This window comes from Sinocyclocheilus grahami, unplaced genomic scaffold (assembly GCF_001515645.1).
Source record: "Sinocyclocheilus grahami isolate Dianchi unplaced genomic scaffold, SAMN03320097.WGS_v1.1 scaffold65.1, whole genome shotgun sequence".
Lineage (NCBI taxonomy): Eukaryota > Metazoa > Chordata > Actinopteri > Cypriniformes > Cyprinidae > Sinocyclocheilus > Sinocyclocheilus grahami.
Genome location: NW_015505244.1, coordinates 436,235 through 451,398, shown reverse-complemented (window position 1 = coordinate 451,398; position 15,164 = coordinate 436,235). Strand labels below are relative to the sequence as shown.

General features: G+C 39.8%; 1 protein-coding gene across 1 annotated transcript in view; it reads right to left on the bottom strand.

Moving 5' to 3' along the window:
* Nucleotides 1-6,931: 6,931 nt before the first annotated feature.
* LOC107585009 (uncharacterized protein C8orf34 homolog) overlaps nt 6,932-15,164 on the bottom strand; it is an 89,407-nt gene continuing 81,174 nt past the window's right edge. Inside the window, exons 12-14 of the mRNA XM_016271814.1 lie at nt 10,626-10,722; nt 7,868-7,915; nt 6,932-7,091 (exon numbers count right to left, since the gene is read on the bottom strand). Coding sequence (XP_016127300.1) covers nt 7,084-7,091; nt 7,868-7,915; nt 10,626-10,722 — 153 coding nt within the window. The 3' untranslated portion in view covers nt 6,932-7,083. The remainder of the gene's footprint in view (nt 7,092-7,867; nt 7,916-10,625; nt 10,723-15,164) is intronic.

The following is a 15,164-nucleotide window of genomic DNA, read 5'->3' as shown; positions in this document are numbered from 1 at the left end:
AACATTTTAATGATGTTATTGTTGGCACATGTATGTTGCTTATACCAAAAGATAGCAGGTCGATTTGTTGCAGTGTCTGTGTGTTATGAAGGTAAATGTGAAAAATGTTACCCCGGCCTCTCCTCCCCGCGATTTTGTTGACTTTAGTTCAGAGCCCTAAATTGTCAGCACATGTGTAGCTAAAGCCTGTGTCCCTACCTGTTCTGCTAGTTGTTTTCGAGGTTTGTCCCAAGGAAATGCCATCAGAGCAGATCCTGCCACATAATGCTTCACTCATGCTTCTCTTTGGTCTGACATTCTGGGAGTAAAAGAACCAAGCAATGTTTTTCATTTATTGAAAGGTCAGATGAAACCTGTTCTCTGAGACCTTTAGATCTCTGACGGGTCACAGATACAAATCAAGCATTGAAAATTAAAAAAAGAGAACTCATAAAAAAAACAAAAACAAGCTGACATCCTCTTTTGACTATGTGCAGCTGAATAATTTGTTTTGTATGGGGATGGATCATAGCAAAAACTTTGAAGCAAGACTTTCTTCAGAAGGAACAGCTGGCTCTCCAAAAAAATATGCAATTCAAATGCAGATGCATGGCTTCCTAATGAACAGAAGTTCCACAGTTATGAAAGCTCCTCAGCCTGGCTTTGAAAACAGTTTAACTGCATTCACACACACAATGGAAACCGAAGGAAAAGAAGCTGTCCTGCATACTGCTTCAAAGCGTACTTCGACTGACAATAGATTTATTTGTGCTTCATGTCAGGATTAATTTGACTTAGTTCAGTCGTAAATAAAAGGAGCGGAGGCCAGTCAGCTGACCACTGATGGTGGTCCAAAATTTTCAGGAGAGGAAGAGATGGGAAAAAGAGTGAAACTGCATAATGCTCTTGGCCTGGAGACCTTATATCTCCAGGCCAGTATAGTATATCTGTATATAATCCAATGATATCACTATTATATTATATTATTGGTTGTTAACCTTTTTAGACCTGGATATATCAATTTAATGCAACACTACAGGGAGCATAAAAAATTATGATGTACATATAGTACAGAGATAGAGCCACATGTCCAATAATATATATATATATATATATATATATATATATATATACACTTTATTGGCCTTTCAGTCAATAATAAAATAATATTATCAAATAGTAAATCATCTAAAAGTTAATGAAAATGTATATATAAATATATTGCATAGACAGACAGACAGATAAAGATAGATAGATAGACAGACAGACAGACAGACAGACAGACAAAATATCATGTATGCGAGTTTCTTGTGTGAATGGCACACAGGCTACCATTTACAAGTTCAAAACTGAAATCTCAAAAATGAAATATGTTCCCAATACCCAATATCCCAATATGTTTTTTTCACTCTTTTGTAATGGCAAGTTTGAGTCATGTTTCCGTTCAAGCAATAACCATCTTCCTGACTCCCGTTGCGGGGATATATCGGAATGAGATTGCACACATAATTAAATCTTTAATTGAACACAGGAAACTGATGAAGATTAGTTCATAGCTCTTTTAATGGAATTACTCATTTTGTAGCACTAGACCGAGACAAAACCCTTTGACTAGCCACATCCTGGGCTAATCCCGGGCTAAAGGCCCCAGGAATCAGATGCTTGATCTGGGTGTGGCTGCTTTGACTATATCTATAGTCCAATGAAGAAATTTAAATCCAGTGCTGACATTTAAACTAATCTAACTAACTGACTACTTTAAACATAATAAAATTAAATTGTTGCCCTCAGGCTTATGCCCCATGTTTAGTACATGTTTTTTTTAAATGATTGCAACCAATTAAAATGTTTGAAAAGTATCAAAGAACAGTCCAATAGGGTGTGGGAGTCACTATCAAGCACCATTTGAAGACAGGACTTCCTTTTCTGACACATGGTCACAGGAGCACATGGTGTGAGAAGAAGGCAAGATAATTTGCTTTAGTAATCTTATTAAAAAAAACACGACATGAATGGTACAAAAAAAAATGCGTGTGTGTGTATGAAGGTGTAGAGAATACTTTTGTCAGGTTTTATTAATTTTTTATTTTATTTTGCATGTTCAGAAATTCAGTTTTTCTTTTCATTGCCTCAGGGCAACGTTGTGCGATAAGGGATAAGGAAGCAGGGGTCCACGGCTCCCATCCCTAACCAGGATTTCCCATTGACAATACATACGGGCAAATAATGTGCGTCAAAAAGGGAAGATGCAAGGTTCCTGGGTACACAGGATTTCAAAGTGATGTGCAAAAATTGTAACGTGCACCTCGGTTTCACAGCAGAGAAGTGCTTTTTGAAGTTTCACACAGAGTAAAATCTCATTCCGTGAAGTACACGATATGACACGACACACTACATCAGGGCTGGGTAATCAAACACATCAGAACCAGCTAATGAATGCATTTTAAGATCACTAGAAAGCTATAGGCAGGTGTGTTTAATTGTTGTTGGCGCTAAACTCTGCAGGACAGTGGCCCTCCAGGACCAAAGTTTCCCAGCCCTGCATTACGACACAAACCTACGTCTGTATCAAATGCAATATATCAATGTGTTTCAAGTGTTTTTCCCTTTTCACTTAATGATTTCTTGACATTTTTTGACAGATTTGTGATTTTGTATTGCTCTCTGCACATTGTCTTATGATATGTGAATGGAGAATTTTCTCCATGATTTTGCACCATTGTTGCATAACGTTGCCCTAAGGCAACAAAAAAATATATATTTTGGGATGGGGGTGAGGGGTGGTCAAAAATTTATTTGATCAAGAAAATGTTCCCAAATAAACAAAAAAAGAATGTGGAATAATTTTTAATCATGTACCATCAAAATCTTTGCAGTAGAGGTTTAAAAATACAAATATAGTGCACAGACAGACAGACAGACAGACAGGTTGGTAGGTAGGTAGGTAGGTAGACAGATAGATTTAGAGCGTTTTAAATCGATTACTGTCCGAAATTGGCGATTCCCGATTCCCGATTCCCGATTCCCGATTCCCGATTTATGCATCGTCAGGGTTTGTAATCGATGCATCGATTAAACGAGCGAATCGTTACACCCCTAATACTGTTTTTGATTTTGTTGTCTCATTTCTGTCTTGTCATGTCAGGATGAGTTTTTCAAATGATCAATTTGTTGATTATTACTTCTTGTGTTTGATATACTAAGTCTAAAAGGTCTGTGCATGAAGCGATTTAAAGCCATATGCAAGTTTTTTTTTATGTAATTAGTCCTTTAAGTTAAGTGCTTCGCTTGTTTTTTAAACAAAGCACATAAGACAGAACAATTTGAAACTCTATAAAGGAGTAGCAACTTGTAACTAAGTCTTAAATATGTTGCATTTATTGCAAATTCTCAAGTTCAAGATGTTTTGATTTAAACATTTAAGAAATTCAACTCAAAAGAAGCCATTCAAACTATCGCTTTTATTTTGAATTGTACAAACATCTAAGTGCAGTGTGTCTCGAAGGCATGCTCCTCACCACCCCCAACTTGAAACACTTGAAGCATGAACCACAAAATGAGGGCTGGTGATTTCTCAGTAGCGTCAGCTTTGAAAACAACATTTGTCATGCTGATGGGGAAAATGAGAAGTGTAATCAACCATAAACGGGAAAAGATTTTCAGAGATTACAGTGATTGTCAAACAAGTGCAGTTGTTTTGAAATATGTCGCCATCGAGTCATGTCCCAAACATAGCTGGGTCTGGGTTAAAATCCAATGAGATTTGAAGGAGATCTGGGTCTTTTCCACTGAAATTTATGGCCAGAAACAAAACAGATGGAGTCTGCAATGTAGTAGTGTAACTGCTGCATAGTGAATTTGCTTCAGTCTATTTCAGAACTTGTCAGACAGAAAGATTAGAAGATGAATAGATGTTCCATTCCATGTCTGAGCCCTAATCAACCTGACAGGATTTATTTTGCTAGATGATACATTATCCATGCTTGTTACACAACAAGTTGCGATATAAATAAATACATGAACATGAAATAATGATCTGAGATGAGTTTTTTATAATCCAACCTGTATATTATTTAAAGCTCCACTATGTAAAAAATAGTCCATTACAACGTACCAAACATTAAGCCTTGCAACAAGATGAACACTACAGAAGTAAGATGTTACCTGTTGCATTTAGGTGTGATAAATAGCGTTGTCATGGACAACAGCAAACATACAGTGCAGCAGTCAGGTTTCCGACTGAAAAATCACATTAATTTTCTCAATAGGGAAACTTTTTTATTAAAGATAACTTTTCAGCTCAGCTCAGACAGACCTGAGCTACAAGTTAACCCATGCTACTGTATATGCTTTTGTTGAATCCAACAGTCCACAACATTTCAACTTATTTTTAAATATTCATGTTTAATAGGTGGAATTCCTGATGAAAAACACATTATCCATGATTCTGCCTAGAAATCACCAATCAGAGATTTGACACAAGCAAATTGCAGCAAAGGAACACGGCCACTCCCATGAATCCTTCGAGTCAGCATCCCTACGCTCTTACTTAAATGTTTTTATGTGTATTCATATTTTGCAAAAAAGGTTAAATGTTGTTTATAAATTCTAAATCAAAAGTTTTATATTTGTCTGATGTTTTTAATTTGATTATGGCATCCTCTGCAGAGGTGTAAAGTATTGGAGTAAATGTAATTAGTTACTGTACTTTTTGGATACTTTGTAGTTGTACGGAGTATCAAAGATATGAGCAACTTTTACTCTTTACTTCACTACATTTTTGAATGAGTATCTGTACTCTTTACTCCACTACATGTGAAATGAGTGTTGCAGTTACACATTACATTTTGCATGGACCTAGCTTTTTCTGCAGCAGTTTAATTCTGCTACAAAAGACGTGATACTGCCTGTTACAGGTCACTGAAAGTACTGCATCTTGTGCGTTTTGCCCTTACTCGCCCAAACTTGTCAACAAGGCTACTTTATGTGAATGCCAGTTCCTTAGCAAGTATTTGTGAATCAGAGGTGTTTTATATATGATATGACTGCAGCCGGCAATGAGGCCGAAATCAGCACATCCACTGCAAGAAGGATTCGGCATTTTAATTTTACTCAACATTATTTTATTTATCAATTATACTGAAGAGACCTTTTTGAAGGATACTGTTTTTTTTGTTTGTTTGTTTGTTTTGTAATTTTGAGGTGTTCAGTTTTATTTTGGTTTTAGAAAATAAACGTGATTGCTCTCCTCACAAATCAACTCTTTCTTGTTTTTGTTACATGTTCTCTGTACCTTGCCCTGGACTTTTATCTCACTTCCTGTCTCCCGTGGTATTTGTAGTCAGTTTGTAGTCTGTTTGTTCATTGGTTCCCCTTGATTAGTCTCCTCAGATGTGTCTTATCTTGTTATGGCCTGTTCACACCAAGCATGATAACTATAAAGATAACAATAAAAATGTAGTTCTAAAAATTGTTCTCAATATTAAAGAATAGAAGAGTGCACACCACAGCTATAACGATAAAGACACAGAGAAACAATATAGTTGGAATCATTTTCAGAACGATTTTTTCCAGCTGATGAACAATAAAAACATTGTCAGGCAATCAGAATCAATCCTGCTATCACAAGTTTGAGAATTTAAAGCGACAGATGACTGTACGCTTAGAATAATCAGACGATATCGTCCACTGGTGTGGACACTAATATCATTATCTTTATAGTTATCGTTCTTGGTGTGAACGGGGCTTTAAGCTTGTTATTCCCCTGTGTGTGTATATAGCCCTAGTTTTTCTTTAGTTCCTTGTGGGTTGTTGAATGTAGGCCTAATGTTTGTCTGTTTGCCAGTCATTCTGTTCCTTGTTTCCTTTGGTTTTTGGCTTATTGTTTGTTTTAGTTTTTCCATTAAATACCTGCACATAGATCCTTGCCTCTGCCTTTCCCCCCAGCTTCTCCACAACATTACAGTTTTTTAACTAGTATGCCTCTTTGAGTAGTGCATCTTTTGAGCCTATATTTAGTATAAGTAAAATACTTAAGTACTGTTAAAATCAGATACTCTAAGACTTTTACTCAAGTTGTTTTGGAATTGGTGACTTGTAACGTGTAGTGGAGTGATTTTCACTGTAAGGTATCTGTACTTTTACTCAAGTACGGTTTTTAGGTACTCTTTACACCTCTGATCCTCTGTGGTTTATTGGACTGTAGTTCTTTCCCTCACTAAAGCTGTTAGGTACACAGTCTTGTACCGTTGTCTTTTCGTTTGATTTTCAAATACATTTTGCTTCAAATCAACGTTTGTGATGTTGTGATTCATGCCGTAGCTGCTGGTTTCCAACTCTTTAATAAAGACTTGTTTTCAAATCCATACGGGAAAAATGAAAAAAGTGGATGGTGCAATCAGAATCGAGCATTATGCGGCTCTCTGGAAGACTTGATTCTGATTGGCCAGTAGGGGACAAACATGAAAACCTTTACAAATGCAGACAAATCCAATTTTATACAAATCTTTTTATTTGGCATTATACAAGGATATAACAGGTGTAACACGCTACATATATTTCTGTGAGTATAAAAGTTAAAGTAAGTTCTATAGAAATGTGTTGTAGACACACAATGCTGTTGGGAATGAGAGAGTGTCATGCTGAGGTCAGCAGGGGCAGTGCTGTGCATGTCCAACATTATACATACATTTCTAACATTCATATTCTCCGCTAAAGCCATAAAAAAATCCACTTTTGTTGATTGTTATTGAAAGAATTATCAAAAATCCCTTTATCAACCACTGATTTGGCACATCATGTGATAAATTGTTTATTTATGCAATGCAGCAATAAATACTTTTATGAACAGACATCTAAGCATGCTGACAGACAAAAAAATTCAAGTGCAGGCTTATCTTTTTCTGATAAACACATTACAGTCTAGAATTTCAAATGGTTGTAACATTTTTATTTCTAAGAAATACTGGCCTCTGTGGAAAAAAGTACACAATCTTTCTTCTGGTGAAAATTAAAAAATAAGTGTCTCTTGCTGACTCACAATATTCAAATGCCCCTTTAAATTGCATAAATGTTTGATTGGCTCTGTGTCCTCCGTACACGCCATTACAAGCCTGTAGAAAGCAAAGAAAAAAACATCAGTTGCCTGGAGACATATGACCACTAATAATCATAACAACCTCAGTAATTACCAAAAAAACAGCCTTTAATATTTGAACATGTCAAAGATAAATGTAAGAATGGAAAAATGAGCCGATCCATGTCATGCTGCACATTCACAGGCCTGTGTACGGATGAGGTCAGAGGAATCGGCACCCAGCTTTGGGTCGGTTAGTGTAGTTCCACCACAAAGCTTACTGGCTGCATGTGATTATACAGGCTTGTCTGCCCTTTTCAACTGTAAAACCTCGGCTGGGCACGAAAAGTCAAACCACAGAGGAGACACTTTCGTCATTACCATGACTCTCAGCTGCCACATGCTCGAGTGGCACCCAGCTAAGTCAACAGATACGAACATCAGACGGCCTCTTTCCAAAACACTGGGACCTCATGTAGTCTCAGATTGTTATAAAAGTGATCTCACAGTTCATTGTGGGTGCTATTTATCTATGTCAGTAAATGAGGCCCTTTTTTTGTAATTTTGATGATCGTAATGTGAAGGAATGCTGAATGCTGTCACAAGATCATCATCATATAGACAAGCTAGTTATCATATTTTTAACTGAACGTCTGTAATTCATATTATTTCTAAGAAGAATGGCAAAATATGGCAAAATGACGACCAAAATCTGCTGTCAATCTTTTTTCAGATGCTAAGATTCATAGGATTCATTCACAGGCAATTAGTTGGCTGTGAGCTTGATAGACTGATGTGTGTTGGAATGTTTACCTGAGAACACTGATCTCTTGCTGGCATCTCTCACTCCACTTGGATTACCTAAAAATAGCCAAAATACAGAAGAAAAGCTTGTAAATGGTTTCATGCTGAGAATTTTCAAACATATAATTCAATATAATACAACGAGACAAAATCAGCAAAAAAAGTTTGAGGTAGGCAAGATTTTTTAATGTTTTTGAAAAAGGTATTTTATGCTTACCAAATCTGCATTTATTTAATTAAACACAGTGAAGTTTTGTATTATAATATATTTTAGAATGTAATTCATTCCTGTGAAGGCAAAGCTGAATTTTCAGCATCATTACTCAGTGTCACATGATCCTTCAGAATTCATTCTAATATGCTGATTTTGTGCTCAAGAAACATTTATCATTATTAATAATACTGAAAACAGTTGCAATGCTTAATATTTTTGTGGAACCCTTAACATATCTGTTTAATAGAGTGCTGATAAGAACAGTCTTTATATGAAGTAGACATCTTTTGTAACAAAGTAAATGTCTTTACTGTCACTTTTAAAAAATGGTATGTGTCCTTGCTGAACAAAAGTATTCAATTCAAATAAATAAATAAGCAAGCAAGCTCACTGACCCCAAACTTTCAAGCAGTATGGTAACGGAATTTTCAAATGAAGTTTGCAGTCATTTTGCATTGATTTTGGCAGGGAATGCCAAATCTGCACCATACATTAAGAACCCATGTAAACATGGTATAACGCTTAAAATAGAGCTTTACCATATGTTTACAATACTTGTACAAGTAGCTTGAAACATTACCAAATATACAAAAATAATACACAAATGCCGGAGGTTGTGGATAACGGGTCTTCCAGTTCTGTGGATTTCTACACGGAGATTCTGTGTGGTCCTGCCGATCAGTAATAGTTAAAATATACAAACAATTTACTAACATCAAACTACGAAAATATTACATTTGAGAAATCAAACTTCCCTACAGATCATAAGCCAGAGTTATCAGTTCTCATTAGGAAAGGGATTCATTGTATTAAAGGCATGAAATTCAAAATGAATGGAGCAGTCGCTGAAATGTTTTAAGGGTTAGTGGTTACCCCATTGTGGGCGTTCCTGCAATAACAGGAAATTGTTATGGAACTTGTTCTTTGCTATGCACTTGATGTCTGCTCAGAAACCTGTGTTGGCATAAGCTAAACTCTAACAGACCGCGTCAACAGTCACTGTGGCAGCCAATCAGCAAATGTTCTGAATGCCAAATGGAATTTTGTCACGTCCTGCAGTGGCTGGCAGTGCCAGGCGTTCTCATTAACAGACTGTGCCTCATGTTCCTTTAAATAACTGGGTTGGCATGACAGTTCCAGCAAGCATGCTTGTTAGTACAATATACTTATTTTACGCAAGATATGTTTTTGGCAAAATGGAGCCTGTCATGTGCAGTTACATTACATTTGATAGCAAAGCTTGGATTGTTTGTATAATATTTTGCTTGTCTAGAAATCTGTGGACGTTTCTCTGGCCATGCGATTGTGTGTTCCAAACATATGTCGAAATCATTTGTTTAGCAAAGAAATATTATACCAAGTCTATAGCAAATATTTTTCTACAAGTGCTTCTGAGTTTAAAAAGATACAGTATCCACAGTAACATTTTCTCAGAACTTAGCATTTGGTTTTGCATCTGGCATTTTGCTATTATGCTCTTGATCAATTATTGATAATTGATCAAAAATCTGATAAAACCTGATAAAAATCACAATCATTCTTTCATAATCCATGAACTCAGTGACACTCTCTCAGGGTTAGAGCTTTAATACGCTACAATATTGAGGTCATTAACAGACTAATGGCTCATGAGGGACATTGAGATTCTGGACATGTCACGTTCAAATAGTAAAAAATGAGGCCAGCGGTATTTATTAGCGATGACGGACGGTGATTTGGACAAATAATAATCCTCTAATGACTCCAAGCATGCTTAAATCTTTCAGACATCCACTGGAATGGAGATCTAAGATATGTTCATGAGACCATATCAACATAATTAAAGTGTCCGATGTTTTTCAACCTCAAAGCCACACACGCTTGGAAGTGGTTCCCTCGACCTGACACATTTATTTCCTAGAGATGAGAGCTCAGATATTGTCATTAATTGGCCTCTACAGAATTTCAGGCTTGCCAATCTGTAAATGCATCATTTGTAGCTGTAAAAGATCTTTTAAACTGACAAAAACAGTCTAACAGTTTTTATGTTGGATACGAAATGGTACACTTAAGGCCCGTTCACACCAGTAACAATAATTATAATGATAATCATATAAGCATCCACACCAATGCACAATAATGTTCTGTTTATTTTAAGTGTGCTTGCAGTTTTGTCGTCTTTCTCTTTAAATACTCAAGCTCTTTAAACTCAGGTGAATTCTGACTGGCTGTCAAAGTTTATATCATTCACCGGCTGGAAAAAAAATAGTTTTGAAAGTGATTCTGAACATTGATGCTAATGTAGATTTCATTATAGTTGTTGTTCTTGTTGTAACTGGGCCTTTATGCAAACCAGGTAATAGCAGAAATGCCCACAAAAGCCAGATTCATATAGAAAGGAGGTGTGTTTGTTTTGAAAAGAATGACAGTTGCTTTTTTGCTGTATTTAGGGACTGGTAAAACTAGGTGGTTTTGCACAAAAATGCATGAAAGTGGTTTAGTGAATTTGCCCCTCAAATCTTTATGCCATGATCTGGTCAGTGAACGGGATGGGGTCAGAGTTGTAATACTCACACTTGTCCTGCTCGGGTGGTTCCAGACAGTCACTCTCCGTGTCACTAGGTAGGCGCCAGGGCTTCCTGACCGCCTGCAGCTGCTGGTAAAACTCATCCTAGTAACACATATGATGGGAACAGAGATATGAATCATAACAATGGCAACTTGGCTTGATATCTGTTAAATGACGCAATTAAACTAATTCATTTTTAAGTCTGAATTTAATTGTCCAAATGCTTTCAGAGCCTTGCTGAACATCCTTACTTAAAAAAATAATAAAAATAATTTTAACTAGCCTAAGCTCGTTTGCTGGTCACCCAACTTGGTCAGACTGGTCTTTTGGCTGGTTTGGTGAAGTTGGGAAATCAGCTGGCCACCCATCTTTAATCCAGCTTGACCAGGCTGGGAGACCATCCTGAACCAGCTAAAACCAACTTATGATGGTTTAAACAGCAGCTTTTTAAGAGTACACTAGCATGTATATAGCCTTACAGTTAACTCACTATCAACTAAATACCACAAAACTCCAATTTTGATTTCAAGAGTTCTTAAAGGACATAATTTGCTTCAATATTCAGGAAGTGTAATGATGTATCAGTGAAAACTGCTGTGGCCTGTGCAGAAAGGTGGCGATTTGAAAAGCAACAAAATCCCCTGTGAACTGGAAACCCAAGATGTAGAGACCCGGTAAATGTGCATGTCAGGTCCATTCGTTCTACAGATGTTTTTATTTTCTTTTGAAATAAGTACACCTGTGGGTCGAATCCTCTGAGCCAAACTCTAATATATAAATTGCCCCCTGTTCTCTTCTAAAGACTTTTATGTGTTCTTATTTTTCAGCGTTAAAGGTATCGCTGGTACAGGCCAGACAGGAAGCGTTCATACATCTACGCCACATTTCAGTGCTAAATCGTTTATATGAAAACGGAAGAGAAGGACAAATCATCTGATCTCTTCCTGTAGATCCCATTATGAACTGAATGAGATGTACAGGTGCATATTTCCTTTTTGTTATTCAGGAGCTGAACTGATATAACAGCTGTGGGACCAGGTGGGTAGAATCAGAGCATGATCAGTGTATTTATGTTTTCATAATCTCATCATGAGCTAACTAAGTTTGTGGCTACTAACAATACGATTCCTGTTTGTGGCTATTAAATACTTCAAAAGGAACTTTGGATTTATTAACAAATACCAAAAAATAAAAGAGAAAGAGAGCGGAAACCCAGAAATGCCATACCCGTTTCTTTTTTCATACCAAGGGTAGTCAAGTGTAAATCTGTTCTTTAGTTTCCCGTGGATCCTTTTATATCATATTGCTTAATCTCAATAGAGCATGAGATGAATAGGCCATTGTCAGACATGGACAATGGAATATTAGACAGTCTACAGCTTTTACAAACTAACCAGTCAAATAACAGTGAGCGTGTGTGATTCTAAACTCATTGACCTTGAGGTTTACAGGGTTACCAAATGTAAGCTTTAATTTTTCAGCTGTCCAAAAATATTTCTGAGATGGACAAATATTTCACTTTAGACTTAATGAAAACAGTTCCCCTTCAGGAACTCGAGCTGCGTCGGGATCGCTTTGGGAACGCCCCTGCATTCTGAAGCACGTGTAAAATCAATCCAATGGAGCAGCGAGACGTCACGAGCGGGGTGACGTGAGCGCCAGGAAGTATAAAAGCGCATCCAGCAGAGCGCAAGTTAGCTTCTGCTCTTCAGTAGCGCTCTGTGTATGTGTCAGTCTATTTACTGTTGTCTGTCAGTCCACAAGCATTCAAAAGAATATATCAAAGTCTAAACTAATATCTATGGCGAGCAAACGGCATTACAGACGTTGTGTGCCTCCCTGCCCACACTATCTGGCAGTGGGGGATAAACACGATTTGTGTGTTGTTTGTTTAGGAGCGGAGCATGCACGGTCAGCTTTCGAGGAGCTGATTGTCATCACTGCGAGTTACTCTCGCTGCGTATGCTCCGCTCTCGCCTGGCTGTGTTTGATGAGAGTGGCCAGGCTCGCGATCCCGCTGGCAGCGGTCCCGCTGTTGCCGAGGCACGGCGTAGACTGTTGTCGTGGGGATCACGGGTGGATTTAGTGGAGGTATCCGAAACGGGCTCGTCCTTTTCTCGGTCCTCACCCGCTAGATCTGCGGCTCTCTAGCGGCCAAACTAAAATATCGTTTGGCCAGCCGAGAAACAGGAAGCTCGTCCTAAAAGTAATTAGACGAGCGTTTTCTGAAATCCAGATCACAGCCTTCACAACGGGGCCTTCCGTTTTTCCCTGATCTCCATGCTGAGCTGTCAAGATCGTGGGAGAAACCATACTCATCCCGTGTTTACAGCCCCACAGTCTCGAATTATTCGCGACACTCTCAGTCGGGGTCTTCTAGCCCGAAAATGGATCTGCGGACCGTTATTTTGTCTAAGAGGACCTCGGCTAAATGGTCCTACCATTGTCAGGTCCCTGAGGGCAGCCCCACCTGGGGAGGAAAGGATAAGACCTCAGTATATGGTGCCCAATCCTCCTCAGTGCCCTCATGGAGGTTCATTGATACCCCCTGTCACCCTCGGTGCTTCAGGGCTCAGTGAGCTCCGACGAGCGAAAATCCCAGCTGCCGCCCGGCAACGGTACGGCACGGGAGAGCTCGCCCCCTCAAGTGAGGGTGCTACAGCAGGTTGGTTGTTCCCTCAGTGCTCTCACGGAGGTTCATTGATACCCCTGCCACCTCGGTGCTTCAGGGCTCAGTGAGCTCCGACGAGCGAAAATCCCAGCTGCCGCCCGGCAACGGTACGGCACGGGAGAGCTCGCCCCCTCAAGTGAGGGGGCTACAGCAGTCAGGTCGGTCGTTCCCTGCCGGTCATCTGCTTCAGGGCACCAAACTGGCTCCTCTAATAATACCAGAGGCCAGCCTCGAGAGGCTGGGTCCCTTAGTAGATTTTCTGGTAGCGTGGAAACTTCTACCAAATATCTCAAAATGGGTCCTGCAGATTGGAGAGTAAGGTTACAGAATCCAGTTCGGTTCTCATCCACCTCGTTTCAACGGGGTCATCCCCACACTAGTGGGCCCTGAGCAGGCTCTGGTAATGGAACAAGAAGTAGATACTCTCTTGAGGAAGGGGGCCATAGAACGTGTTCCTCCTCTCTCTCTCGAGAGAGCATCTGGGTTCTACAGATGTTACTTTATCGTTCCGAAGAAGGATGGGGGGTTGCGTCCGATCTTAGATCTCCGTCTTCTGAACCACGCTATCAAACGGCTTTGGTTCAATATGCTCACTATCAAGTAGATAGTATCTCAAATCCAGTCCGAGGATAGATCTCAAAGACGCTTATTTCCATGTTTCCATCCTCCCTCAACACTGGAAGTTCCTAAGGTTTGCTTTCGGGGGCGAAGCATACCAATATCGAGTTCTTCCCTTCAGCCTGTCACTCTCACCCCGCACTTTCACAAAGTGTGTGGAAGCTGCTCTGGCTCCTCCTTGATTCCAGGGCATCCGCATACTCAATTACATTGACGATTGGTTAATACTAGCTCAATCGGAGCAGATGGCGGTTCGGCATCGAGATGTTGTCCTCGCCCATATGAGAGAGCTGGGGTTAAGACTAAACGCCAAGAAGAGTGTTCTTTCTCCACTACAGAGAACCACTTATTTAGGCGTGGTGTGGGACTCAACCTCGATGCAGGCACGTCTGTCTCCTGCTCGAATCGAGTCAATCCTCACGACAGTCACGAGAGTAAGAGAAGGCCAGTCACTCACTGTCAAACAGTTTCAAAGGCTGTTGGGCCTGATGGCAGCAGCGTCCAACGTGATACCTTTGGCCTGCTGTACATGAGACCCTTACAGTGGTGGCTCAGAACCAAGGGATTTTCCCCGAGGGGGAATCCGCTTCGCATGATCAATGTCACACGGCGATGCTTACATGCCTTAGACATGTGGAAAAAACGTTGGTTCCTGGTTCAAGGCCCGATGTTAGGGGCTCCTTGTCGTCGCGTAACAATAATGACGGATGCCTCTTTCACGGGCTGGGGAGCGGTCATGAGTGGCCGCTCTGCCCAGGGTCTGTGGGAAGGCCATCATCTCTTTTGGCACATCAACTGCCTGGAGATGCTGGCCATGTTTCGAGCTCTGACACACTTCCTTCCGGACCTAATGGGGCATCATGTGCTTGTCCGCACAGACAACACATCGGTGGTCTCCTACATCAATAGGCAGGGGGGTCTGCGTTCGTGCCCCTTGTACAAGAAGGTGCGCCAGATCCTTCTGTGGGCTCAAGGGAAGCTCCTCTCTCTAAGAGCAGTTTACATCCCTGGGTATCTAAATCAGGGGGCAGATATCCTGTCGAGACAGGGGCTGAAGCTCGGGGGATGGAGGCTCCACCACCTCCTAGCATCTGGTCTCTCAACTGAGATTGTTGAGACTATACTCCAGTCCAAAGCTCCCGCCACTAGGAAACAATACGCCTTGAAGTGAAAACTTTTCACTTCATGGTGTGGACAGCGACTGCAGGACCCAGTCAACTGCCCAATTGGTACAGTTCTGGAGTTTCTGCAGGAG